Here is a 26,970-nt window from a genome sequence, read left to right as displayed (position 1 = left end):
CTCAGGCTCCTCTCTTTATCATCATCAAACCTCCACTCAGCTGCCATCAGAGCATCCTCGCATCGCCTGGTGGGAATTGCTTTTCCCCCTCAGCCAAGCAGAGGTACCACCAGACTGCAAAAAACCAGACACCGTGATGCTGTGGGCGCAGTGTAGATGGCTACTTTGGGAGTTAAAGCCTTTCAAGGAGCGTGGTCTCAGTTTCATCGAAACTAAGAAGATTACAGGGCTAGTGACTACTGTCAAAAGAGAGGTCTCAACAAGAAGTACAAAATGTGAATGCTCCTGTAAGCAAATACTGTAAGTGTAGGTCACATATTCAGCAGTTCAGCCTGTCTGTCTCAAATTCCATAACCCGCTATTTAGACTCAACTACAGCCAGTATTATAAATTGTGTTTCTATGGCAGTGAAACCTCTTTGCATGCTTGATGGTTGTCAGACCTATTTTCTTCACGTTGCAACTGCAAAATATTGCTGTTGACTGCTTTGAGAGAATGTTAATGCAGCAGAGAAATGGAGAATGATAAAAGCAGGGAAATCCCTCTCTCCCAACCTCCCTCCCACTTGTCTTTTTTTTTCTTTCCCCAGGAGCAGCTGGGTAAAACTCTAGCATGTCCTTCTTTGTCTGTGCTGCCTGTGTTGTAAGGTGGAAACTTTCCTCTCAGCCCAGTAAATCTGGGGGATGAAGGGATTGAGAGCAGCCCCGTGGAGATGGCCTGGGGGTACTGGTGGATGAAAAGCTTGACATGAGCCAGCAATGTGTGCTCACAGCCCAGAAGGCCAACCGCATCCTGGGCTGCATCCAAAGCCGCGTGGCCAGCAGGGCGAGGGAGGGGATTCTGCCCCTCTGCTCTGCTCTGGGGAGACCCCCCTGCAGTGCTGCATCCAGTTCTGGAGCCCTCGGCACAGGAGAGACATGGACCTGCTGGAGCGGGGCCAGAGAAGGCCACCAAAATGATCCGAGAGCTGGAACATCTCTCCTCTGAGGACAGGCTGGGAGAGTTGGGGTTGTTCAGCCTGGAGAAGAGAAGGCTCTGGGGAGACCTTACTGCAGCCTTCCAGGACTTCAAGGGGGCTCGTAAGAAAGATGGGGACAGACTTTTTAGCAGGGCCTGTGGTGACAGGACAGGGGTAACATTTTTAAACTGAAAGAGGGTAGGTTTAGATTTCATATGAGGAAGAAATTTTTCACCATGAGGGTGGTGAAACCCTGGCCCAGGTTGCCCAGAGAGGTGGCAGATGCCCCATCCCTGGAAACACCCCAGGTCAGGTTGGACGGGGCTCTGAGCAACCTGATCTAGTTGAAGATGTCCCTGCTCACTGCAGGGGAATTGGAACTAGATGGCCTCTAAGGGTCCCTTCCGACCCAAACTATTCTATGTTTGGAATATAAGACCGGCTAAGACAGTTGGGGTTGTTCAGCCTGCAAAAGGCTCCAAGGAGAGTTTATTGCAGCTTTTCAGTACTTAAAGGGGGCTTATAAGAAAGATGGGTAGAGGCTTTTTACCAAGGCCTGTAGTGAAAGGACCAGAGGTAACAGTTTTAAACTGAAAGAGTGTAGATTTAGATTGGACATAAGGAAGAAATTTGTTAAAATGAGGGTGTTGAGACATTGGAACAGGTTGCCCAGAGAACTTGTGGATGCCCCGTCATTGAAGTGTTCAAGGTCGGGCTGCATGGGGGTTTGAGCAACCTGATGCAGTTGAAGATGTCCCTGCTCATTGCAGGGGGGTTGGACTGGATGATCTTTGAAGGTCCCTTCCAACCCAAACCATCTGTGATTCTACGTTTCCATGAAAACTGCTGCTTACCTGAGAGATAAATGTTGTCCCCAGCGCTGACCACGCTGAAAAATTCTCGATCATAGAAAGGCAGGCTGGCCAAAGGGTACCACTTGTTGTTTTGAGGATTTAAGCAAGTGACCGCTGTTAAAGCACGTTGGTTCATGCCAATCATCTGACGACCCCCAACTAAGACTATTACCTCAGCTACACCTAGGATTCAAGTAAGAAAAACAGTATTATAAACGTCATCTCTCAACCAGGCAGGAGCCTATTAAAAAATACTCGTCAGTCAGGGTAATTTTAATGTATTGTATATAAATCTGTTTTAGAATGTGCAAACCAGGAAGGGTGAGAAAAAAGAGTGTCTGTGTGTGGAGCAGGGGGTGAGGAAGGACACTATGAACATGCTTGGCAGAACTTGGAAGGGCAGATGCCATCCGGGCAAAACTTGAAGGGGAAAGAAATAAAAAGGCAGTTCCATGTAAAGTTGGCCATTGATTTCAACAGTCTTCGAGTGAGACCTGCATGTAGCAAATTCCTGTTGTACTAAAGAAAATGGGAATTTTGTCAAGGTTTATGATAGCTTTGGAGCTTGGCCATTATCCAGGGAAACTATGTTTGGACTTTAACCTGGAGGTGTTCTCACACAAAACGCTAATGTTGGGAGGAGATTTAGGCTATGGTTATGGTTCTTCATCATGATCTTCTCTCTGCATATAGTCTATTAAGATATCATTTTCTGGTGGGTTTTTTTTTTTGCTTTTCCTAGAGAAAGCAGGTTTTCCAGATGTAGATAACATGCTCAAGGCACGGATCAGGGCCTTAGTGTACTAGGTGCCAGGAAATCTGACGGAGATAGCCCCTGTCGTAATACAGTTTTTAACTGAGATTTATCTGTGCTTGAACAGCTCCCCCAGGCAGGGTGTAGAGCAAGCCAAATTCTCTGTTCGTGAAAATGGACAAAATTTTTCTAATCCACATCTCAGAGTTTTTATTCCTACTTCACAGCCACAGCTGAGTCAAATCTGATCTCAGTGTTACTCCAGACTGATACCTGCAATGATGGGTCACAGTTTAACTTTGGGATGTTTTCTGGCTCCAACACCAAGAGTCAAGGTTGCATTTAGCATTTAGCAGAAGTGTTACAAATCTTTCTGCTGCAATTCTATGTCCCAGTGCAATTTGTTGCCAGGAGAGGTGGGCTCAGAAGCAGGACCACAAAGCCACGAGCTGGAAGGAATCGCCATTTCGGGAGCTGTGCTCACAGCCTGACCCGTTGCTGTGATGTGTTACAGTGCCCAGCCCAGAGACAAGTGTCACAGGCCGTGGGGTTAGATGTGCAGAAGTGAGACTGCCATCAAGAGAGATTAGGAGCTGCAGTGGAGAGAAATGCATCTTCAGAGCAATGGATTATTGTCATTGTTCATTAGCGTTTTCAAAAAATACATTTGTGTCATTCAAGCAAGGTTACTCTCTTAAAAGTTATTAACTTAAAGTGCTGTACACTTTTAAATAAATGTTTCTCAGTAACAAGAGATCATTATTTTTGTGCCATACCAAAAAATATAATCACCTGTGCAAGACATAATTTGATTATAATCAATGATCTCGAGAGGGCATGTGACACACTGCAGCAAGTCCACAAAGGGTGTTTAGAGATCCTTTGTGCCTACATGAATGCCGTTGATATGCAAAATAACATGATTCTATATAATTAGACTCTGACCTGAAAAACTATAATCACCCTCTCTTACCCCGAGAGAATCACTTTTCCCTCATCAACAGGCTTCTGGAAACGGATCACATTACACCTACAATTTTATATACATAAAATAAGCACTTTTCAAAAATCCCTTCAAACATCACACCATTAGTCGTCTTCAATGAAAGACTTTTTAGGGTAGATTGTTATTGAAAGTCTTCTACACTTCATCCTTCTGAAAGGTGCCTTGATGAGGCAGTCTCCAGAAGCTGCAAATGCCGTGGTTTGATATGCCATCTCCGTGCCACATTAGCATTAGTGGCAGTGACAGAAAGTTTTGCCTGGTTTTGTGATTGTACTTACAGGAGGCAGAAGTACAGGCAGCACGTTAAAACAAGCCACCTGTTTCATCTGACTCCTTCTTGGATGCTGTATTCCTACATGATATTTGTACCACTCTCTGTTCAACAAATATTTAGGATATTTCTCACATTACCATGATATGGGCTCTGCTGGTGAGTTGGGCACTTGGGGTTTTTTAATGTATTTTTCCAAAAAGGAAAATGCATCTGTTCCTCAGGTGAGCAATGTCCTGAAGCAACACAGTTCTCCATAGCTGCTGGGTTTTTACTAGGGAATATATCATGTGTGATCCATTTGTTTTGGAGGCAGCAAACAACCTGAACTGTACTGTGAGACTCACTATATGAAAATAATACATTTACATAGGGCTTTAAAAGTGAAGCTGTTATATTATGAGTATTAGTCAGATCCTCCCCACGAGAGGCTGAATGGCAAAGCAGCAAATTATTCACCAATTTTTGCAGCTAGGGAAACCGAGGCACAGACAGCAAGGGGCTCACTTTCAGGACGACGGGGGAACGTCATGGTCTCTGCTAAAGATAATAATTCCTAAAATTAGACTCCTTTTAAATCTTGTTTGAGGAGCGTACATCTAAACAGCCATGTCTGACCATTGGGAGAGGCTCCTAATTGCTCGAGCAAAGTAGGAATGGAAAATGGAGCTTGAAATATCACCAGGCTCCGAGAAGGAGCCAAGTGAAAGAGCTGAGGTCCGTGCCCCATCCCAGGGCACGTCCTGGCCATGCCTGGGAACCACTGGACCAGGGAGCTGCTGTCACTGAAGGAAGTTTTGCTTTACCTGCAGAGAGCCTGGGCCGGGTCCTCGGTGTCTGCATCTCCTGTCGGGCGTGTGGCAGCATGTGATAACGTTTGGCTTCGTTCACTAGATCCCGGCAAGCCTCCGAAGACTTTATCAACTCCTCGTTGTCAACAACATTTAGCAGATAGCTGGGATGGATGAAGGGGAGGCGCACCACTGCCAGCAACTCCGCAGCATACTGTGAGGAGGGGGAAAATAATAACACACTGCAGCCTTCGTGCCGGAATTCAGCCGCTCAGCATCTCCGCCTCCTCTCCTGCAAAGCATTCCCTGTCACCCAACCTGGAAAGACACTTCTCATGGATGCTGCGTATAAGCCTTGTCTAGCGATTGGGTGGGACAGAGACAACACAGCCCCCAGTGCTCCCTGACCCAGGGTGGTTTTGGTCCCAGGAGACTGAAAATAATCTTCAAAAGGTGGCAACTCTTGTTCTATAGCACTGTATGGAGGGATTTTTGAAATAAAAGCTCATTCTGAACTCAGGCTGAATAAAACACCTTGTGCGCTGGAGACATGCAGTAAGCTTCTGAGTTTTCTGAATTGACCTTGAAATGTGAGCGTGGTTGCTGCACTGTAAAAAAAGTCCAAAACAGGTCTTTTCTGGCACTATCAATGTGAAACAAAAGCCGGTACATAGGATGGATTTCAACAACTGCTATGGCAGAGACTGAATAATATCAGCCAATTTGCTAAAAATCTTTTAATTAATAGGGCTTATTTGTTGGTGAAACAAATCATGTACTTCCAGATTTTGGGGAAGTCAGACTCCAGAGGGTGCTATACAAATACTGACAGCAAGCTTCATCTTCTAAATAAATACATTAAACCTCAGAGGGCAAAGGACATCTGAGCAAATGAAGCTGTCTGTCACTGAACACGCCTTAAAGGAGAACAAAACCCCAAGAGAGAAAACTGCAATCGAAAAACCAAGAGTCCGTCCCCCAGGTTATTCTTTTTATATATAATTGGTTACACCACAATCCAGCACAAGAGTGCAGTGAAAAGCAGAGTAATAGGAAACGTGGTTCTCGAGAAGCAATGCGCACAAACAGGATGCAAACCGAGGGTGCACAGCAAGAAAAGATAATCATCTGTTTTAATAAATATTCATGCAGCAGCAGCATCCAAAGATCCCAACTGGGATTGAGGCCAGGATGCAAATAAATATTCCTGAGGTCCGTGCGAATGGTCCTGACAAACGCTGGGTGCCAGCAGCATCTGCCGGCCTGCAGATGCCTCCAGTCTTCCAGAAGCTACTTGGCTCTCGCTTTCTTTTTCAGCAGCATGTCTGTCCCTGGAGCACGTGAGAGCCAAGTCACAGCAGGAGGAGGGACGGGAATGGGGCACAGCGAGATGGGAGGGCAGGGATGTGGCCCGAGCCAGCGCATGGGCTGCCAGGCAGGTGAGGATGCAGTGACACCTGGGACTGCTTCCAGGGCTGCCCTTTTCCCCACCAAAATAAAGGAGCAGGCTTGACTTAGGAGGAAAACAGGGTTTCTCACCACTCTCCTGCCAGAGAGCCATGTCAGCCTGGGGCAAGCTCAAAGCGAGGATGTGACGACCCGTAGGGAGCTGAACCCCACATGGCAGCGTGAGACCATGGTCTCAGGCTGCCTCCCAGCCCCCTGCTCACCGGTCCTCCTTGGCACCGGGGCCAGCAATTTTAGGTACAGGCCAAAGAGTTTAGGTCTGGCCACCCTGCACTTGTTTGGGGATGAAGAAGAGAAGAGATTCAAAAGGCACAGAAAAATGACGGCGCTCATCTTCTGGAGCAAATCCCAGGTGAGTGGTGAGTCCGTGGCTCCTCGTTATTACCTCTGGCACAGCACGGGGCCCAGTAGGGCTTGAGATCGCTTCATCAGCCTCCAAACCAGAGAAGAAGACATTCCTCTCTTTTCCCTTGCTGAAATCCATTTCTATGGCACTTTCTAGAAGGTAAAACGGCTACTCCCCTTCCCCAGAGTCACCAATGTCAGGCACTTGGCTGCAGATATCTTAATGTCATTACACAGTCCTTGTAGGAGAGGGAGCAGTGGACATATGGCAGTGGGTGGCAAAGCTCTGATTTCAGGAAGTGCTTATTTTTAAGAAGGTTGAGGGTGTTTAACCTTACATAGGAGCCAAGATGAAACGTGGCATTGGGACACAGGAATAATGTGGATAGTGGGTATACTGGGGGGGAGGTTAACCCCCACTACAGGCTGCTCAGGAAGCAGAAGTAGTTGCTAAAGTGCAGTTTAAATAAAGTTGTAAAATATACCGAGTCTATAGCAGAGCCAGCACCTTCCCTCGGTGTGGTGGGACACGCCAGCACTGCCCCTGACGCTTCTGAGGCACGTCTGTGCTGGAAGCATCCGTACTGTGGACCAAGGCAAAACACAGGTGCAAACAGTTGTGCCACTAAATTAGGGCACAGGGTTCAACAGGCACCAGGATGTCCCGAAACTGAGTGTGAATTCACATTGGGAAGAGAGCTCCCCTCCATCGGGAACAGACAATTCCCACGGGCCCGGCAAAGCGACTTCCTCCATCTCCCACCCTTCCCAGAATAAACCGGGTGGTGCCGCTGAGAGCACAGTGAGCTCTCCCTCTCGCTCACCCACCTCGCTTTAATTAGATAAGTGAGAAAATGTGATTCTGTTTCTCTCCTGGAGTTTTCCCCCCGCTTTCTCTCCCCTTTTGTCTGAGCTCGTGGCTTATTTTGAAGGGGAATAATAATTAGAACATGTTGCTCCCTTTCATCAGCTTTAAAGTTAATGTCACATATCAAAACCAATGTCACTTTTCACTCTTACTCTTCCTTTTGCTCAAACAGCTAGAAAAAGGCAGCTCTGTGTGTGTGTCTCTGCACGACTGTGCGCAGTCGCGACTCAGGCTCGTCGCTAATGGCATTAAGGGTACATATAATCGCAGTGTTTTTCACCAAGGGATTTGAAGAGTACGTACCATTGCAGCATCTCTAGAAGACAGGAGAGGCTTTTATAAACCAACGCCTTTTCGTTCCAGCTCTTTTAAGCACTATAGTCAAGGGTGAATTTCATTTAGCCTTGCTGATTTAAGAATATTCAAGTGATTTAGGCAATCAGCAGCCTTTTTCTTTTGGATTCTCCCTTATGAAGGCTTCCTAGCTCCGTTAGCTGTGATTGTACTAAATATCCTGTTACTATTATCCTTTTCATTTAAGACTGGAATAAGCACCATACAGCATTTCCACCTCCCTAGTATCTGTTATTTGCTCTCCATTCTCTCTTGTCTCTCCGTTGTTCCTTATCGAGCTATGAAATATCGACTGCACCTATTGCTGTTATGGTTTTTATTGAAACAGCAGAATACCTGCGCAGGCCACATTGCCAAATTCATCAGACAACAACCTCCAGTCCCTGGAGTTGCAGTTTACGCTGTAACTCAAAGGACGTTTTCCTCTTGCTACTCGGCTGCAGGCACTGGCTGGACAAGTAGAAAGATTTCTCAGGTCTTTGCTGGACACCACCTACGACTTACTCTACAAAGTAACTCTCTGGCCTAAAATTGGGAGTTATCAACTCATAGACGTGGAGTCCATGCTTCAGCTCCTTGAAAATGGATACCGTTACGCAAGAATCTAATGAATTTATTGCTTAAATGCTAGGGAAGTTTTTGAACACCATCAGGACTGTTTTTTCAGGTGACATGAACCTCAGCATAGCTCCCGTTGGATGAAGGGAGATGCTCAGGTTTTGCACCAGCAGAGGATCTTAGCCCATAAACTCCTCGCTGAGTGGTGATGCTGCTGGATACAGGGAAAAGAAAAATCTTAGAAGATCTTATCTTTCCTTAATTACCTAAACATTTTGGGAGAGAGATTCAGCTCTAGATTCAGACACCTCAATAGGTACGTACAAGCAAGTATTTACTTGTCAACTAGACATGTGTAAACTCACGTTATAATTAATAGAGATTTAGTCAACACACTTAACACAGTCCCCAGAGCAATCTGAGCTGAGTGGCTGCATCACGCACCAGGGGAAGCAGAGAACATCAGTGTCACCTTCTGGCCGAAAACTGCGAGCCATCGGCTCCTGGGGAAGGCAGCGCATTCCTCAGACCATGCCACATTAATTTGTGTACAGCCAGATGTCAACCCAAACTGGAAGGTGATTACTTCTTCTCTCTGGTAGGAATTTTTGTGTCCACCTGGCCTGGGGATTGTGCCGGGAAGGTCGTGATCACACTACGAGTGAGCCTAAATGTTATTGGTGGGTCAGGGTTGACTCTCAGGAATATGTGATCAACATGATATGCTGTATCTTGAAGTTGACTCTTTCAAGCCTTTTCCCTAATAATCTGTTCATATGTAAGTTTTATCCTGGAGAAGAGAAGGCTCTGGGGAGACCTTATTGCAGCCCTTCAATATGTCAAGGAGGCTCATAAGAAAGATGGGGACAGACTTCTGAGCAGGGCCTGTTGTGATAGGACAAGGGGTAATGGTTTTACACTAGAAGAGGGTAGACAGAAGGAAGAACTTTTTCACAATGAAGGTGGTGAAACACTGGCACAGGTTGCCCAGAGAGGTGGTAGATGCCCCATCCCTGGAAACATTCTAGGTCAAGTTGGACAAGGCTCTGAGCAACCGGACCTAGTTGAAGATGTCCCTGCTCATTGCATGGCGGGGGATTGGACTAGATGGCCTTTAAAGGTCATCCCAAACCTTTCCTACCCAAACCATTCTATTATTATATGATAAATTACCCCCATCTCGTCAGGCAGGCTAGAGCTTGAGCAAACTAGATTATGAAACAGCTGAACGCATTTTTTTGTTCCTGGCTGGTAGTTTGAGTGAGGACATTTACTTTGCTAAACTTTTTGTGACATTTCTTCTCCTACTAATTATATCGTTATTATGAACGCTTGCTTGCAAGTAGGCTTTGTTCTGGTATCTTCTAAATCTCAGTTACAAAACCCTCTTCAGTATCACATTAAAAATAATCTTTTTATCCTCAAATCTCTAATCCAGTAAAATCCTCACAGGTATTCTCTGAAAGGAGTCTCAGTGTGCTCCTGCATAGACTTGGGCTACAACAGTATACAGTTAGTTCAGAGGAAATATGTTTACTGCTACAGAGTGAAATTTCCTGCTCCTTAAATGCTACTCTGGAAAGCTCTCAAGATTTTTAACATTTTTGAAGTAATGCCCAGAGAGGTTAAAATAATGTTTCCCTTATGCCTTATAACTCATCTGTCTCTCTCGTTTACTGCCCTTCCTACAAAGGACCCTTTGTGCTATCTGCCTAAAGAAAGAGGCTTCAGCTAGAAACACAAATACAGAAGTTAGATTACCCACATTACTGTAAGGTTTTGCTCCAACAAACTGCTGTTCCAGCTCTTATCCATATTTTAAGAGAATTTTTAAAAATATTATGAAGTAGGAATATATTTGATTCATCTGAGAGCTACGAAGGAGATTTATGTCATCTCACATAAAACCAGGTTCAGCCTCGCCCGTGTCTCACACATCTCATTTCTCAGAGGGAGAAAGCCATTGGGGATGGATCTGAAGCAGCATCAGCTCCCCACTGCATAAACCTCCTTCAGATGAGGAGAGGGCACTCTAATTAAACAAAACCCACCCAAATCAGCAGATGCTAGCCTTTAATGCCTACCCCGTGGCCAGGTAACAAGCCGCCAAGCTGGCTCTGCTGATGGCTGGGGACGCAGCGTGGTCCCCAGCAGGGAGCGGCAGCGGCAGCAGTCCCCCCCCGCAACCATCTCCAGCCCAGCCCAGGCTTCCCCAGCCGGTTACCCAACCTGATACTCAAAATATTGCCAGCTCCAAGTTTCCAAGGGCAAGCCCAGCAGGGAACTAGCTAGTTTGGGGAAGCCAAAGCTGTTGGTGCACTGCTTTGCCGTTCTCAGAAATACGCCTTTTTCAGCTAGATTTCCATGGTGCTGCCCTGCTACTTAGTAATGAGGGTACTTGCTTGAATACATCTAACCCTGGGTATGACAAAGACATGCCGTGTTTCCAGTAACCTGCACATTCCTATGCCCAAGGTCACATCCAAGCCCAGCCCAAGCTCCCTGTCGAGCTCGGTATTGGAACTGCAACGCTGCCTTCAGATTAAACCAAAAGGCTTCACAGCCGACAGCTTCATAGTATCACGAGATAAACACGTGGCAGAAACCCTGGTTCGCAGGCGCTGGGTTCAGCCGGTGGCTTGGTGGCAGGATGCCATGTGCATAGATGCTCATGCCTAGCAAGAAGGCAAGCGCAGCCTCTCTGTCTTCCTGAAATAAGGTTTCAATGTGACATGTTTATGGCAGCACAGCTGACTAAACACTGTAATGTCACCAGTGCTGCATAAAGCGAACTGCTGTCCTCTTCTCCGAGCTGTTTGCAAAGCAGCACACGGGCAGGTATTTCTAGCAGTAACACGATGAGAGTTTTTTAAATATGCAGGAAGATAAATCATTGATCCATCATACTTGGAATTTACCTGATGCTGAGGCTTAAGAAAACTCCGCTCTCACCACACAATCTCGATCTTGCTGACTAAACTCTATCAAATAAACCCCCAAAATTCCCCCAAAGGTTACTACAGAGGCGAGTGGTGTTGTTTATGGGCAGTCGCCTATTCTAACACCCGTATGGACACAGGTGCACCACAAAAGCATGCTGCCAACAACAAAATGGCAGAAGCTTGTAAAATGCTTCATAAACCCAAGTAAACTCCTGGTACATCGACCCCTACAACACACCGACACACGAATCCATGTGCAATAATTCTCCAAAATGCTTCTTGATTGTGGTGTGAAACAATTTTGTTTCTGGAGATCCATCCTGAGTGCCGGGGCCATGTGCAGCACAAGGCAACGCAAGTGAGCACGCGTGAGGAGCTGCTTGCATACGTGTGTCTTTTTAAGGCCATTGCTTCAGCAACAGCAGAGAACTATTTTGCAAAAAATAGGAAAATATACTGGAAAAGCCACAAATTAAGATGCTGAGAGGACTGGGAGACAAGGGAGCTCCTCAAACCAATTTAAACTTCTGAGAAATAATTCAGAGGATTTTCAGTCAAGGGTATCCCTTTAAAAAAACTGAGAAGTTTAGTACGGGAGGAATTTAAAGAACTGCTAATGTCACCTGCATCATCTTTTTTTATTTAATGCAGTTTCTTCCTCCAATATATGGCTAAAGGCATGTTCCTGCACTGATTCTGTTCCTGCTGCTGCCTTTTCTTCTCCCTCTCTAAGCCTGTACAGGCTCCAAGTGTGTCTGCAAAAGCCTCATTTAAATCTGAGCTCTTTGAGCATCCCATCCCTGGGAAATCACAGGGGTTACTGCTCATCCCTTGCATTTTACACTTTCAGAGAAATTGGAGCTTCTTGCACTTTCATTATGGCACCTTTTTGAATTCGCCTGCTCTTCCCACAGATGCATTTCAAAGCATCAGGGTAGTCTGGGCTTTTCAAAGAAACCTCATTGAATCGTAATAGAGTGTTAGTGCCTAATTCACTTAGGCTCCCTTGGAAGCTTCCTTTTCATACTTATTCCTGCACTGCTTTCCTGAAGCTTAATGCCCTTAAGTACATTGATTGATCAATTAATTTCCTATTATGATGAACTTACATGCTTTTATTGGGTATCAGCATCTGAACACATCATTGCCTCCCTATTGCCACAGAGCAGAGTTGGGATTGTGCTTGTTCCCTGTCAGATTCTCCATTTTCTTGGAGCAAGCCACTCTTCTGCGTAACTTGGGAACTCTTTAAAAAACGCCACCATCTCAACAGCCTAACCAGACACCAGAGATCTTCCATCTGCTCTCTCACAGCTACTGACCCCTTCTTATCTGTAGGATCTTGCCTCTGAACTGCCATTCTCTGTCACTGCCAAAATATAGCTCATGGGCATTTGTAATTTTTTTGACAATAATTCCTTTTCTCCTTCTCTCCACCACCTTTCCTTACCCTTACTGCCAGATACAGGGCTTTCACGTGGGCTTTGTGTTTGCTTAGACTAATTTGCCAAGTCTCAAATTCATCCCAGTGGTCCTTACTGTTGTTACACCCCTTGCATCCTTCCAGGCAACTCCACTCCTTGGGGCTTCAAACACTTGTAGATGTTTATCCCTCTTTAGCTGTCATTAGGCCAAGTCATGCATATTCACATCTTTTAATCTTTTTTTTCTCACATCAGTTCCTTCAGTCTTTTAATCATTTGTGTTGCTCTTCTCTAAATTACCTCCAATTTGTCTACGCATCTCTGGTTCTCAGGCACCATGAAGATGCTGTTTAGACAAATCTGCCTCTGAGGACACAAGTTCACAGAAGGCTTCTTAATGCCTTTATAGTGGAGACATTTAATTTTGCTGCTGGACACCATGATTTTAAACAGGGTTTAAAAAAAGGGCACGTGATTATAGCCTTGCAGAGCGCAACAAAAGGTGACTGCCATTCAGCTGAGCCTCTCATCTGTCACTCATTGCTGCAGTACCTGCGCCTCTTTCAGTGCTGCTCCAGGCAACTTACTGAAATCTTTGTCCTCTCCTCACTTCTTGTCCCTCCTTGGGGCAAAAGGGAAGCTTCATGATCTGGGAGTCTTGTTTTCCCAGGCTTTCTGTTATTAATAAACATGTCTCTATGTTTTTTATGTCACAGAAAACAGATACAATTTTGGAGCAGAAGGTGCGAAAATTTCCAATGAGCTTTGGTATGTCTGTGCTCTGGGCAGGCAGCAAATTGCTGCACATCCAGCACCTTCACAGAATCACAGAATCACAGAAACACTAGGTTGGAAAGGACCTTCAAGATCATCAAGTCCAACCATTAATCCAGCGCCACCATGTCCCCTAGACCATGTCCTGAAGCGCCACATCCACACGTTTCTTGAACACTTCCAGAGATGGTGACTCCACCATCTCCCTGGGCAGCCTGTTCCAATACCTGACCACCCTCTCAGTGAAGAAATTTTTCCTAATATCCAATCTAAACCTCCCCTGGCGCAACTTGAAGCCATTTCCTCTTGTCGTATCACTAGTTACTTGGGAGAAGAGGCCAACACCCTCGTCGCCACAACCCCCTTTCAGGTAGTTGTAGAGAGCGATAAGGTCTCCTCTCAGCCTCCTCTTCTCCAGACTAAACAACCCCAGTTCCCTCAGCCACTCCTCATAAGACTTGTGCTCCAGACCCCTCACCAGCTTCGTTGCCGGTGAGGGGTCACGTCACAGAATCACTGAATCTTGAAGGTTGGAAAGGACCTTCAAGATCATCAAGTCCAACCATTAACCCAACACCACCATGTCCCCTAAACCATGTCCTGAAGCACCACATCCACACGTTTCTTGAAAACTTCCAGAGATAGTGACTCCACCATCTCCCTGGGCAGCCTGTTCCAATGCTTGACCACCCTCTCAGTAAAGAAATTTTTCCTAATATCCAATCTAAACCTCCCTTGGCGCAACTTGAGGCCATTTCCTCTCGTGCTATCGCTAGTTAGTTGGGAGAAGAGACCAACACCCACCTCACCAGAACCCCCTTTCAGGTATTTGTAGAGAGCGATAAGGTCTCCCCTCAGCCTCCTCCAGACTGAACAACCCCAGTTCCCTCAGCCGCTCCTCATAACACTTGTTCTCCAGACCCCTCACCAGCTTCGTTGCCCTTCTCTGGACACACTCCAGCACCTCAATGTCCTTCTTGTAGTGAGGAGCCCAAAACTGAACACAGATTTGAGGTGTGGCCTCACCAGTGCCGAGTACAGGGGCACGATCACTTCCCTACTCCTGCTGGCCACACTATTCTTGATACAGGCCAGGACAGCTAAACAGCCCCAGTTCCCTCAGCCACTCCTCATAAGACTTGTGCTCCAGACCCCTCACCAGCTTCGTTGCCGGTGAGGGGTCACGTCACAGAATCACTGAATCTTGAAGGTTGGAAAGGACCTTCAAGATCATCAAGTCCAACCATTAACCCAACACCACCATGTCCCCTAAACCATGTCCTGAAGCACCACATCCACACGTTTCTTGAAAACTTCCAGAGATAGTGACTCCACCATCTCCCTGGGCAGCCTGTTCCAATGCTTGACCACCCTCTCAGTAAAGAAATTTTTCCTAATATCCAATCTAAACCTCCCTTGGCGCAACTTGAGGCCATTTCCTCTCGTGCTATCGCTAGTTAGTTGGGAGAAGAGACCAACACCCACCTCACCAGAACCCCCTTTCAGGTATTTGTAGAGAGCGATAAGGTCTCCCCTCAGCCTCCTCTTCTCCAGACTGAACAACCCCAGTTCCCTCAGCCGCTCCTCATAACACTTGTTCTCCAGACCCCTCACCAGCTTCGTTGCCCTTCTCTGGACACACTCCAGCACCTCAATGTCCTTCTTGTAGTGAGGAGCCCAAAACTGAACACAGATTTGAGGTGTGGCCTCACCAGTGCCGAGTACAGGGGCACGATCACTTCCCTACTCCTGCTGGCCACGCTAGTTCTGATACAGGCCAGGATGCTGTTGGCTGTTGGCCAACATCTTCCCCACCCTGCGCTGATGCTGACGCAGCTCTGTGCAGCTCCGGCAGTCGTCAGTACCAGTGGAAAATATGGCTCGTTATCCACCAGATCCTCCCAACAGCCCATGTGGGAGGCATCCCCTCCCTCCCGCTTATAGTGTAAGAAAAGGTGAAACAACCTGCCCAAGGCACGCAGAGAGCTGGGGATGAGCTCAGGTGAAGGCTGCTGGGGGCCTCGCAAGTATCTTTGCTTGCTCGGATGGCTCAGACTGTGCTCGTTTCCAGACAGTAAAGCCTCCATTATACAATATATTTTTTGCATGGGTTTGCCAGAGTTGTAATAAGCTTATCAAGGGGATAACTGCTAGGATAAACCCTACAATCTTTTCCATCAGTCAGGAAGAGAAATAAACAGAAAAAACAGTAAATTCAGCTTTGTCAGATGTGTCAGGTGGCCGCAGGCTTTCCACTCTGACGAGCAGTCAAGAGGACTCCTACAACCAGCGCTCTGCGTCCGCTGGCACAGGAAATCACCTGCCTGGTCCAGACCTCATATCACAGGCTGCTGGTTTTGTTTAAACCGATTTTATGCAACTGCACTACCAGCAGCACTAAAATAGCTCCGTAAACATTACCATGTGAGCCGGCGCGCTGCTCCAACGCACTGGATACAGTTATTTACCAAATCCTAGCTTAACACATATGTCATTCTCTGAACTGCCTCTTTGTCTTATGTAGATGGATCAGTAACCTTTAAAGCACTGTTATTCTCTCTTGGTAACAAGGCTTGGGTGCTGTTTTTTGTATGCCACAGAGCACTTTTATAAGCACCATAGAACTTCGTATGAGCACAATCTGCAAAATCAGAAGCCGGTCAGAGTGCAGCTTTTCAACTTGCCTTGCAAGCAAATCCTGGTTCCTTCCCTGTCACTGCCCTCCAGCCTGGTGGGGAAGAATTAACAAAAACAGAAAGAATTTGATACTCAAACAAGAGATTTTAGAAAGGCAGAGAAGAGCAGGGAGATAGTGAACTCAACACTCTTCCAGGAAAGGAGGAGGATCCGTTGAAAACCTCCTTCACAGAGGCTCTCAAAGAGGGGTTCGGACAGCAGGGGAGGCAGTGATGGGCAAGTTGTAAGAGTGCGGCACAAACAGCGGCGGTGTGGGGAACACAAGTGGTGAGATTTACTGTCCCCAGGCGTAAGCTTGCACTCCAGCGTGATACAAAGCCGTTAAAGCACAAGGAGTTCTGCAGGGCCGCAGCTGCCCTGGTGCAGAGGGTGCTGATTTAGAGAGAAGGTTGCTTCTCCAAGCTCCTCTGCGGGGATGTCTCTGCTGAGCGAGCCCCTGCCTGGCTTGGCCAGGGAAGATGGACATGCAGGCGGGACGAAGAGCACAGACCTTTCCCTGTTTGTGCTAGACATCCACCTTCGGGAGAATCACCAGCTCAGTGCTTGGAAGAAGTTGCCGAAGAGGCATTTTTATGACCTGCCGTTGGTGCATTGAAAATAAAAACGTGATGATAGAGCTTGGCCTGTCAGGCAAAGGGAGATGGGGAGAGGGGAGATATGAAGAAAGTGTGGGCCCTGGAAATCCAGGCCCTGGAAGATTTAACTGCCAGGACTGCCTTTGGGAGAGAGAAATAAAACCAGACTGGTCACATGAGGAGCGCAGCAGAGCAAGAGCCACGTCTTGGGGCTTTTGCAATTCATAGCTAAAACCTCTCAAGCAACCCTTCCAACCGATCCCACCGGCTGGGTGCAGAAGCAACAATCCTGTTGCTGCGCTGGTGTCCTCCACGTGCTGGTTCCCCAACCAAAGAGTCTAAAAAGAGGAGTGAATCCATCTCACAGAACTGTGAATGAAGTCAAAATATCCATGCACAGCTCCTTCAGGAAGGTCCACCCAGCATTTGCTATTGCCATGGTCGCGCAGTTCTGCAAAGCTCTGAGCAGCTTGTGCATCTGACGGGAGCTTGGGTGGTGCACCTTGCTGCACACCAAGCACAAATTTTCACTCATCATCTTTATCAGAAATAAGATCTTAGATCTGGGTCTATCTTCCCTCCTATCCACTGTCAGAGCTATTTGTTCCTGGGCGTTGAAAATGCAGAAGTCATTACGGTAAAGATGGTACTTTTCATGGTAAGTATGAGCTCCTACTTTTAGAAAATAAGTACCTATTTAACTAAGAGATTTATAATAGATCAAGCAGTGTACAGAGTACAAGGAATGTGAGAGCTACGATCCAAAGAAACTAGTCTAGTGGTAAGATTGGGCATGAAAACAGTTATCTGTTTGGTATCTTTAATATTAATTTATTCAAGAACCTCATCTCTGGATAAATACAAATTAAAAATTAAAAGCCCTTGTAAAGTAATGCATGAAACCAAAGCACTATAGAGAAATTTGGAGAAGCAAATAAAACTGCCATCTTACTACAAAGGCACTGCAGACACAGGGCAGAGGGGAAGGCAACTTGGAAATAAAAAAAAAAAACCCGAAAACCGACCCAACTGCAACACGGAAGGAAGAGAGGAGGAGATGACGGTGGTGGCAGCAGTGAGAGTGGGGCAAGAAAAGACACCACTTAAAAAAATCAATTCATAACATCACCGCAGCAGGGTGCAGAAGGAAATATTTAAACCAGCAATTTTGAAAACGTAATCCAGACTGCCTGGTGCGTGACACCTTCTGTTTGCACCAGGCAAACAGGCTCCTGCCGCAAGGCTCCTGTACTCCGGCCCCTGGGAATAATCCCCGAGGTTGCATTAGGTTCAGAGCTCAGAGCTGCACAGAGCCGACTGCTGCCATCAAACTTAAAGCAAGGAGCAAAATAAAACTGTGTTTTTCAAGGCCAGCGAGAGCCAAACGGGGGCCCATTTCAGTAAATCAATGGTATTGTGTAAATGTTTTAGGCATAATACTGGGCAATACTAAATAGCATCCCTGGAATGTGCAGGAGTGGTCAGCGAGAGCAGCAGGTCCCCAGCCTGGCTGAGCTACATCACCCACTCGCACAGGGCAGGTCAAGTTTGGAGAAAGCCCCTGGGGGCTGCCGGCTGCAGGCAGGGGCAAGGGGCTGAGCTGGCAGCAGCAGCTCAGGCAGCCAGGCTTAGCCTGGCATGGAGTCCCCATCACTCTTAATGCCCTTATCCTCATCCAGCAGCCCGGTGTGGTCAGGCAGTGGTATTTCTCCCACTTTCCAGATGAGGGACAGAGATACAGCAGCATACAGGCAGATATCTGCAGATACAGATTACATCCAATGATGTATTTAATATCCCATTGCACATTTAGGTGCTTGAATTCCCATAAAATCAAGAAGGTATAGACTTCCATGACGTGGGATGGCATCAACAATGTGTGGCCAAATATCTCCCTGAGTCCCAGTCTGGTCCATAAGCAATTGGACTGTCCTCCTTAAACCAGCCAAAACTGTGACCATGGATCAACAGAAGTCAGCCTTGCCAGGATAGACCAACAACTTTGGCATCCAAAGCAGTGGAGGGAGGGAAAACAACCTTCCCCTTCTGGGGGATGTGGAGAGAACTGGCCTCCAAATGGTGAGGTTTGGGGTTCAGACCACCACAATTAACTACCTGCGAATGCTGACTTGCAAGAGCTGCACTGAAGGCAAGTGGTAGGTTTTTAAGTATCACCAGGGAAGTCCTCTGGTGTCTGGTGGTCCCTCTGGACAATCATCAGCCTCCAAACAGTCATTGCTTCTAGCATTGGAGACAGTGCTGAGCAAAGTAATACACTCAGTTTCTTGAGTCAAGAGCAGACTGCATAGCTCAGATGGTTGACAAAAGGCTAACTCTAATAAATATATAATACCCAAGGGGTTATCTAAGCAGCCAATAAGATACAGAATCTTTTCTTTTCTGTACTGAAGTTACACTCATTCTGTATGTGGCATCAAAAGAAATACAGATTTTCTGACAGATTTATATTTCCCACTGTTACTAAAATGCATCTCCTTCTTAAAGCCGCAGCTCACACCACTCTAATCCTTCCTGATTTATCTCCAACCAAGCCTGCAGCCAACAACTGAGGCCCTAGCTTTGTACCATCCATGTCACAAATGAGATTTTGATTCTAAATGATCAGATATGGGGATCAGATTTTGTAATCACATACATTTTGTGCATAGCCTGCATTCCCTTTCTCTTTTTTTATCTGAACTGCCCATCCCATCTCCTACGCACCCTCATGTTTGAAATTGCACGGGGATGGTTTCTATTTTAAAAGAGGCATTCATGGGAACAAAGAAGAGTGAGGCTGCTGAGATTATTTTTACCTGAGCTCTGATTGCAGCATCCTTCTTAATCCACTTTATCACTGTTTCATACACCAGCTCCTCTGCTTTGGTGTTCAGGCTGTCATTGGACATGTAGGAAATGAAGTCGTCTTTTGAGATATTAAGGATCTCTTCTTGGTTTGCCACCTCTGGGAAAATCTGCAGGGCGTATGCTTTGGCCATGTTGTATAGTTCAGTGCACTGCATGGCTTCAGCCATGGCTAATATTCCTAAGCAGTTGCTAGCCGTCAGCTGTTTCTCTAAAAGGAGGGGGGAGGAAAAAAAAAGCAAGTGAGAATTATTAAAAGCAAGATTCACATTTTTACTGAGATTATGAAAAAAAAAAGTGTCATGGACAAACCTCCAAACCTGATTAACTTCAGGGAGTTAATTAGAAGCAGCATCCTCGGTTACTTTAGGACTGGGGCTTAAAGTACAAAATCAAAGTCTGTCTAACATCTGAGCTGGGGATGGGGAGAGAAACGCACTTTGTGAGTTTGCTTTTTGTGTAAGCCTTCACAAGGCACTGGGAAACCTACTGACATAATAGTATCTGGGGCTTCCCAAGGGACGGGAACCCAGCCAAGAGACTGCTGCTATTTCTACCGCCTACAATGTTGCTTTAAGAAACAGCAGAGATGTAAACGATGCACGCCAGTGCAGACACTTAAGAATAAATGCAAACAGCACTAAGGACATTTCTGAGGATGCTGCAGTCGCTTTATGATAATTTTTGCCCTGTTCAGCTACTAAGCTACTTAAAATAAAAAAAAAATCCCCCCCCTCCTTTTTTTTTTCAAAGGAACTTTGTTGCTGCTGAATGTGATGACATCCCTTATGCAAAACACAGATTATACTAACGCCTTCTGCTAAATGTTGTGTAGTGGGTTTCAAAGAAAATCATGCACAGAAGAGACAGCATTATCTCCTACCCGGCAAACGGAAGCAACGGCACACTGTGTAGCTTCGCATTAGAAGTGTGCTACGCCATACATTTCACTGTACTTTTTTCCTTTTCAGCTATTCTGAAGAAAAACCCACCAATTTCAGACATTTATAAGAGGAAACCTCAGATTCTTCTCAGCTTTTGTTAACCAAGCCACTACTAATAGGCAGAATATATTCTTCTAAGAAATAGGACCAAGAAAAAAAATAAAATAAGAGAGAGACAAACTGCAATAGATCACAAAAACATCGGTACCAGCGGCAGGCTTCTGCGCTGTCAGAGGAGAAGGATATCACATGTGGGCAGTGTCATATCCTAGTGCACTATTTCGGAGCACTGGACGGGAATGTGTGATAGCCCCACATCTCTTCAAACAAAACTCCTATCAGATTGCTTCTGCTGGAAATGCTCAGGGATTTTGCCCTACACCCAGCTTCTGCTTTCATCAGATTTAAAACCTGCACAAAATCTGTACGTGGCTTTTATTAAAATGGGATTATGACCTACTTTTTTTTTTTCCTTTTTTTTTTCTTTTTTTTTTTAAACCTGATATGAGATTAGGGGTTTTGTGTTTTGTTGAGTTTTTTTTCCCTCAATCTTTTTATTTACTTTTACAAATCCACCAATCTTGAAACTAGGTTATCTCATTTTGCATCTGTTGATTGTACTGACTCCAAGGAGTCCATTTCCTCAAGCAGACTGGAGCAGTGGCACTGTTTGCTGTCAGTAGATTTTGTCACTCAAAGACTGCCCAGAGACTGGCTACAAACTAATAGCTATGAAGCACAAAGCTCCCAAAATTTCTGCTTTTCAAAAAACAAGAACCAAAAACCTCTTCCAGGTTCCTTGGTTCTGTCTGTTGGCACAGTTTCATGTATACATATGGCTGGGGGTAAAATAATCATCTAACAGAGCCCAAAACTCTCACCATCACTTGGCAAGCTCTCAAGTCAAAGACAAATCTGACAGCGCTCCACCTTATCCTCATAGGGTTTATAATAAAGGTAATAACCGAGTTGGACTCATTAAGCAGCCGTTTACTGGAACACGATTGAAAAGACTTGCAAGAATGAGAGTCTTCTCCTTCAGGGGACTGGGTTTGCCTCTGTCAGGAGAGATTCCCATACCATCCCCAGCTGAGCCTGTGGTGTGGGGCAGAGAAGGCACTGGTCATGACTGGTTTCTTCTGAGCTGGACAGGTTTTTCTACCTCTAACAATGCTGGGCAACTGCTGCAGCCTTGTACAACGATGTCCAAGCAGTTCCATGTTGTACCTTTGAACTTCCGTCCTTCCTCTTCCCCAAGAAACCTCTCGGTGGCAGACCCAAATGACATTATCCCTGCCTGATTCAGCAAGTATGATAAGGCCATTTAGAGAGGGATCCTGGGGAGATGCAGATCGTGGTATATTCAGGAGGCTGCTGATGCACTTGTTTGCACTGCATCGCTTTTGATGCGATGAGCACCAGGCAAGGTGGGCGCAGTGATGTCTTTTTAAGATGAGGGCTGGCATGTGAACTAGAGGATTCAATGCAGGTGAGCAAGACAGAGGTTGGGGCAACAGCTATAGGAGGTATGGAAAGTCTCTATTCTGTGAACAGAAAAAACACATCCTCTATTTTTCATCTCTGACCCAAAATTTGGGGGTGAGATTGATCTCTCTTGACTCCAGTTGCCTATGGTGCAACTCAGCAATCACATTAGTACACTGTACACTCATAAACAAACAATTCCAAGAAGCAATTTGGTAATATTTTAGAGTAATCTGGTAATATTTTGGATAACGACTTCAGGATGAGCAGAACTGTGCCTTACCAATGCCTGCTACTCTTCACTGACTATAAAGGGAGCCTACAAGACTATTTAAATCTAGACTTTTGCTACATAATATAGCCCATCCCAAGTGACTCTCTGCAGTCTGGGGCACTTCTAGATGCTGACATGACAAAGACAGCTAAGGTTCTGCTCCACCTGCTCCTGAGCCATTTTCCTTTGGACGCTGACATGTTTACAATAATTGCTGTTTTTGCCACAGTGACACTTGTAACAACACATTTTTGTGGAGTTTCACCTTTAGCCCATTCAGAACATGACTGCTGACTACTAAGCTATTCCCAACGCTCAAGGACAGTTCATAACAGGCATATGAGTGGACTTTAAGGGTATCAGATGTAATCTAGTAGGTTCTCTCTGGTTTGAGGCAGTGCTGAAGAGCATACTTGTTTCTATGTATGTCACAATATTGCAGACCGGCAGCCAGTATTCTCCACTTGTGTTAAGACGTGATTTTGGAAAGGGATCCTGTGCAGAGTCATCATGATATAATCAGCCAGGCAGACAGCTAAGACTGCATTTCTGGGAGTGCAGATTTGAGATAAAGTCAGAGAAAGATGGTATGTAGGAAGGGTTACTCAGGGAGATTGCAGCAACAGTAAGCCCCCTCCGTGTGCATTAAATAGTGTTTTTTCACTTAGAAATGCTTTCTAGATGACAACTTGGATATCAATAAAATTAGCATAAATCAGCATTTCCTCTTCATACTCTGTGTACATTCTGATGGGGATCTTATCGCTCAGGTATTCCTACTACTGTCAGAAGCATGTGAAGATGGGTGACAGGTGGAAGACTTCTGAATGCATTCACTGTCCAAAAGATTTCAACTCCCCTATGAGAGCGTTCCTCATTTTTCCTATCTCCGGTTATGGTTGATGCTTCAGTTTCTCCAGTGCTGGGCCGTGCGGTTCTCCAGCTGGCCCAAAATTCTCCACCTTGGATGAACTAAAAATTAGCCATAATACTTTCTCTTGAATTCATAAGGACCATAAAGGTCTCTTCTTGCCTCGGGTGCATATGCCTATTGCTGCAGATTTCGCCACTGGTGTGTTGTTCAGTTTTTTTTGTATCTCCCTCTTATACTCTGCAAACTTTGTCTTTGTGCCCTTTGCCTGGGAGACTACGAAAATTCAGAGCTCCTGCTCTTTCCTATTCTCCTCCATGAATCTAACAGGTTCCACGAACTTCTTTAGACTTACGGAAGAATAGTTTTATTTTATCAGCAGCACACTGAAGTACACGCTCAGAATTTGTTCATTCCTGTGATGAGGATCCCTGCATCATGCACCCAAACCGTGATACCAATGAATTTCCTGAAATCCGATTTGAGCCATGACTGTGATGACAGCACAAAACAAGTATGAAAAAAAAAAGAAAGAAAAAACCCCTCAAGTCTTCAGCCGTATGGGTGGAGGAAATACCTATGATGTCCTGAGCAGTCTGCAAACATTTGCCCAGTTTATCATATGGCGCCTGCATGAACTTGTCAGCATCACTGCACCAGTCGGCACAAAACTGTTGTCATTTCCCATGGTCTAGACAAAAGCAGAGGAGACAGCATATGGGGGAGAGAGAGAACGTGGCTATAATTAGCCCAGTGAAGCTGGTTAAGAAATCTCCCATTGAAACGAAACGATATTCGTGACACATTTGCAGCATGTTCCCACACCAGAAGGTGCAAGCGGATTTGGGGTGCCTCTGCTCAATGCTGCTGAGAGGCCCAGCATAGAAACACAAGAGCTGCCTGGACATCAACCAGCTAGGACCCTGCTGCAGCTCCATGGATTAAAAAGGATGACCTGCATTTCCCCTGAGATGGTGCTGTTCTGAACAGACCTATTAATTTGGGACTTTTACTTCTTCGGGCCTCTTTGGACTTCCCTCCACTTCCCTCATTATTTAGACATGGCCACTGATGGCAAAGAACCACTGTTTATAGTGGTGAACTCTCCAGAAACCCTGGAAAAAAAACTGATTTTTACCATTTTTTTACTTTGTGGAGAGCAGAGGTGGCTGGCATGAAAAGAAAAAACACAGCCACAGAGAAGAAAAAATGCCTTTCCCTAAACTTTTTAGATGGCCAATCTTCTACTATCTCTGTAGAGTAATCCAGTTACAGCTATAAATAAAAATAAGCAATTACACTCCATGAATTCTCCAAATGAGAATACAAAATTCCAGCAACTCCCCATACATCACTGAACTTATAACCAACTCTACTATTTCATACCATAACATGGTTCACTGAATTCAAATATTAACTATCGGAAAAGAGAAATCTCACATTGATTTAGTGAAATAAATGTATTTTGGTTTTGTGACCGAATCTTTAGAGCAACTTAAACATATCTGCTTCTGGAAAGGCCGTAAGATCCAATCACTTTAAAAGGTGATGAAGGGAACCTGGGGGGAAGCAATGCTAGAGCCAGAGCCCTCACTCCAGTTGCACAACTGACGCAGCGGGATTACAAAGCGTAGATTTAATTTCCTCATTACCCACTCATTTGAGAACAGATTTTTAAACAACTGACATATAAAAAGCTGGAAAGAAGAGAAGAATACGATACCACTGATTATCTAATGATGCCTACATTGTACCAGCCTAGTGACACCACTCATTTTGCCAGCAGGTCAGCTTAGCAGTGAAAATTAACACAGCAGTGAACTGGACTCATTTGAGTTTGGTTTTGTTTTTTTTTCATGAGTGCAACATTTTCTAAACTCTCATTTTCCATCTGTAATTCTAGACGTCAATTTAAAATGAGAACTGCCCAAGAATAATCTACAGTTCGTGTGGGTTGAAGATACATTCTTCATTCTGTCTGGGTCCAGACAGAATGACATCTCCCATACCAAGTTGAGGGAGCCCGAACAGAAATCAGACGTCCAAACAAAAAATATTTGGAATTTGGACATGGGAAGTAAGTCACATAACATCAAACTCACACCTCTTGTATTAATAAGTTTGTGTTAATAATTTGTAAATTATTACTGTCTCATTAATTGATATTATACCCATGTTAGTGAAGGAGTGGCATGTGATACAGGCAGAAATTTGAACCAATGTATGTTTCATTTGAGCTCCAGTTCTGGCTCCTCTACTGCTATGACAGAAATGGAGCTGGATGGTTCCAGTTCAGACCAGTAAAGCTTAGTTAATGGAGCTGGTCACCTTGGACTGTTTTGAAATAGTCTATATTGGAAAATACACAGATAATGCAAGGAACAGGATGTCATGGTGCTCTGGACAAGGAGAATGGGCTTCTCACATGATCATGAGAGGATGGACAGAGGCACTGGCGATGATGTTGGTCTGAACACCCTCACTGGGGCAACGCTCCCCATGCACACGGGGCAGACCAGTTACCAAGGGAAGGCACAGCAACCTTTCATTCCCATCTACCATTTGTGATGACCCATATCCATAGCTGGATGGTTCCAGTTCAGACCAGTAAAGCTTAGTTAATGGAGCTGGTCACCTTGGACTGTTTTGAAATAGTCTATATTGGAAAATACACAGATAATGCAAGGAACAGGATGTCATGGTGCTCTGGACAAGAAGAATGGGCTTCTCACATGATCATGAGAGGAAGGCACAGCAACCTTTCATTCCCACCTACCATTTGTGATGACACATATCCATCACACAGTAACTCTGTATGAAAGAATAAACCCTGTGAACATTCAACCTTGAATAGCTCAACCAGATCTTGTTTACAAGAACATTGGACACGTGAAATATTTTGTCATGGATGCAAGAAAATTGCAGATCCCGACTCCTCTGTGGGAGTCCACCTCCAACTCTTTCAGTGCTTGACCAAGCTGGCCTGGTGTAGCACCCAACATTTGCTGTCTGAGTTATATGCAACCTGTGTGTTACAGCCTGGTATCTGTGCAGAGATCAACCTCTGGGAAACAAAACATCATCATGATACTAAGCATGAACCAAGATTCAAGAAAAAAGTCTATCCAAGATGTAAAAGCAGTTGCCATTCAAACAGGCTACACTTCTCCAGATCATTTTCCACTGGCCACTGTGTCAGCATTTGAAATTCAAATGTCAACCCAAATAAATAATGTGCCTTTTCAAATTTTATTTTATTGTATTTAATATTGTCTTTCCTAACTATCTTTTAAGAATTGTTAGAAGAAAGGCTTACAAACCTTAAAATAAGATCTTAAAACCTCACTAGATGGAGTGATTCTTACCTAGAAATGAAACGCAGACTTTACAGAAAGTATGAAACTGGAACTTGCTGGCAGCTTCCAGTAGGGTTTTTGCATTGGCTGAATCTATGATCAAAGAACCTGTATAAACAAACTCCAGGAGTAATTCCAGGACATCTGCAGTGAGGTTGGACATGGCCAATTCCAGCTTCTCTCCGCTTCTGCTACTGTCTCGGGGTGACCTGGTAACAGCAGACAATTAAATTATGGACACTGCACCATCCCCATTTTGTTGGCATTTATTGATTAGTGAGGGCTAGAAAATCGCTTTGCACCTCATTATATTTCTCCGTTTTTTTTGTTTTGTTTTGTTTACAGAATTGAAGAATATGAATTTTAAAATAACTGAACTTAAAAACTTTAACTGGATCTGAAAGAGAAGAGTCTTAAAGCAAGTCTTACAAAAAATCTGTTTATTGCTACTCTGCATTTTCATGCAAAAACAGTTGCAAAAGAAAACAAAAGGAAAAGAAAGAAAGAAAAAGAAAAACGAATGAGCCAACATTAATG

General features: G+C 45.1%; 1 protein-coding gene across 1 annotated transcript in view; it reads right to left on the bottom strand.

Annotated features, from left to right (window-relative positions):
• The window catches only part of KLHL29 (kelch-like family member 29), a 61,979-nt gene that overhangs the window by 19,786 nt on the left and 15,223 nt on the right, over positions 1-26,970 (bottom strand). The window contains exons 2-5 of the mRNA XM_010297555.1: positions 26,443-26,642; positions 19,455-19,714; positions 4,650-4,848; positions 1,813-1,995 (exon numbers count right to left, since the gene is read on the bottom strand). Of these exons, the coding sequence (XP_010295857.1) occupies positions 1,813-1,995; positions 4,650-4,848; positions 19,455-19,714; positions 26,443-26,642 (842 nt within the window). The remainder of the gene's footprint in view (positions 1-1,812; positions 1,996-4,649; positions 4,849-19,454; positions 19,715-26,442; positions 26,643-26,970) is intronic.

Source organism: Phaethon lepturus, unplaced genomic scaffold (genome assembly GCF_000687285.1).
Source record: "Phaethon lepturus isolate BGI_N335 unplaced genomic scaffold, ASM68728v1 scaffold18121, whole genome shotgun sequence".
In the NCBI taxonomy this organism is placed as follows: domain Eukaryota; kingdom Metazoa; phylum Chordata; class Aves; order Phaethontiformes; family Phaethontidae; genus Phaethon; species Phaethon lepturus.
This window is presented reverse-complemented; position numbering and strand designations above follow the sequence as displayed.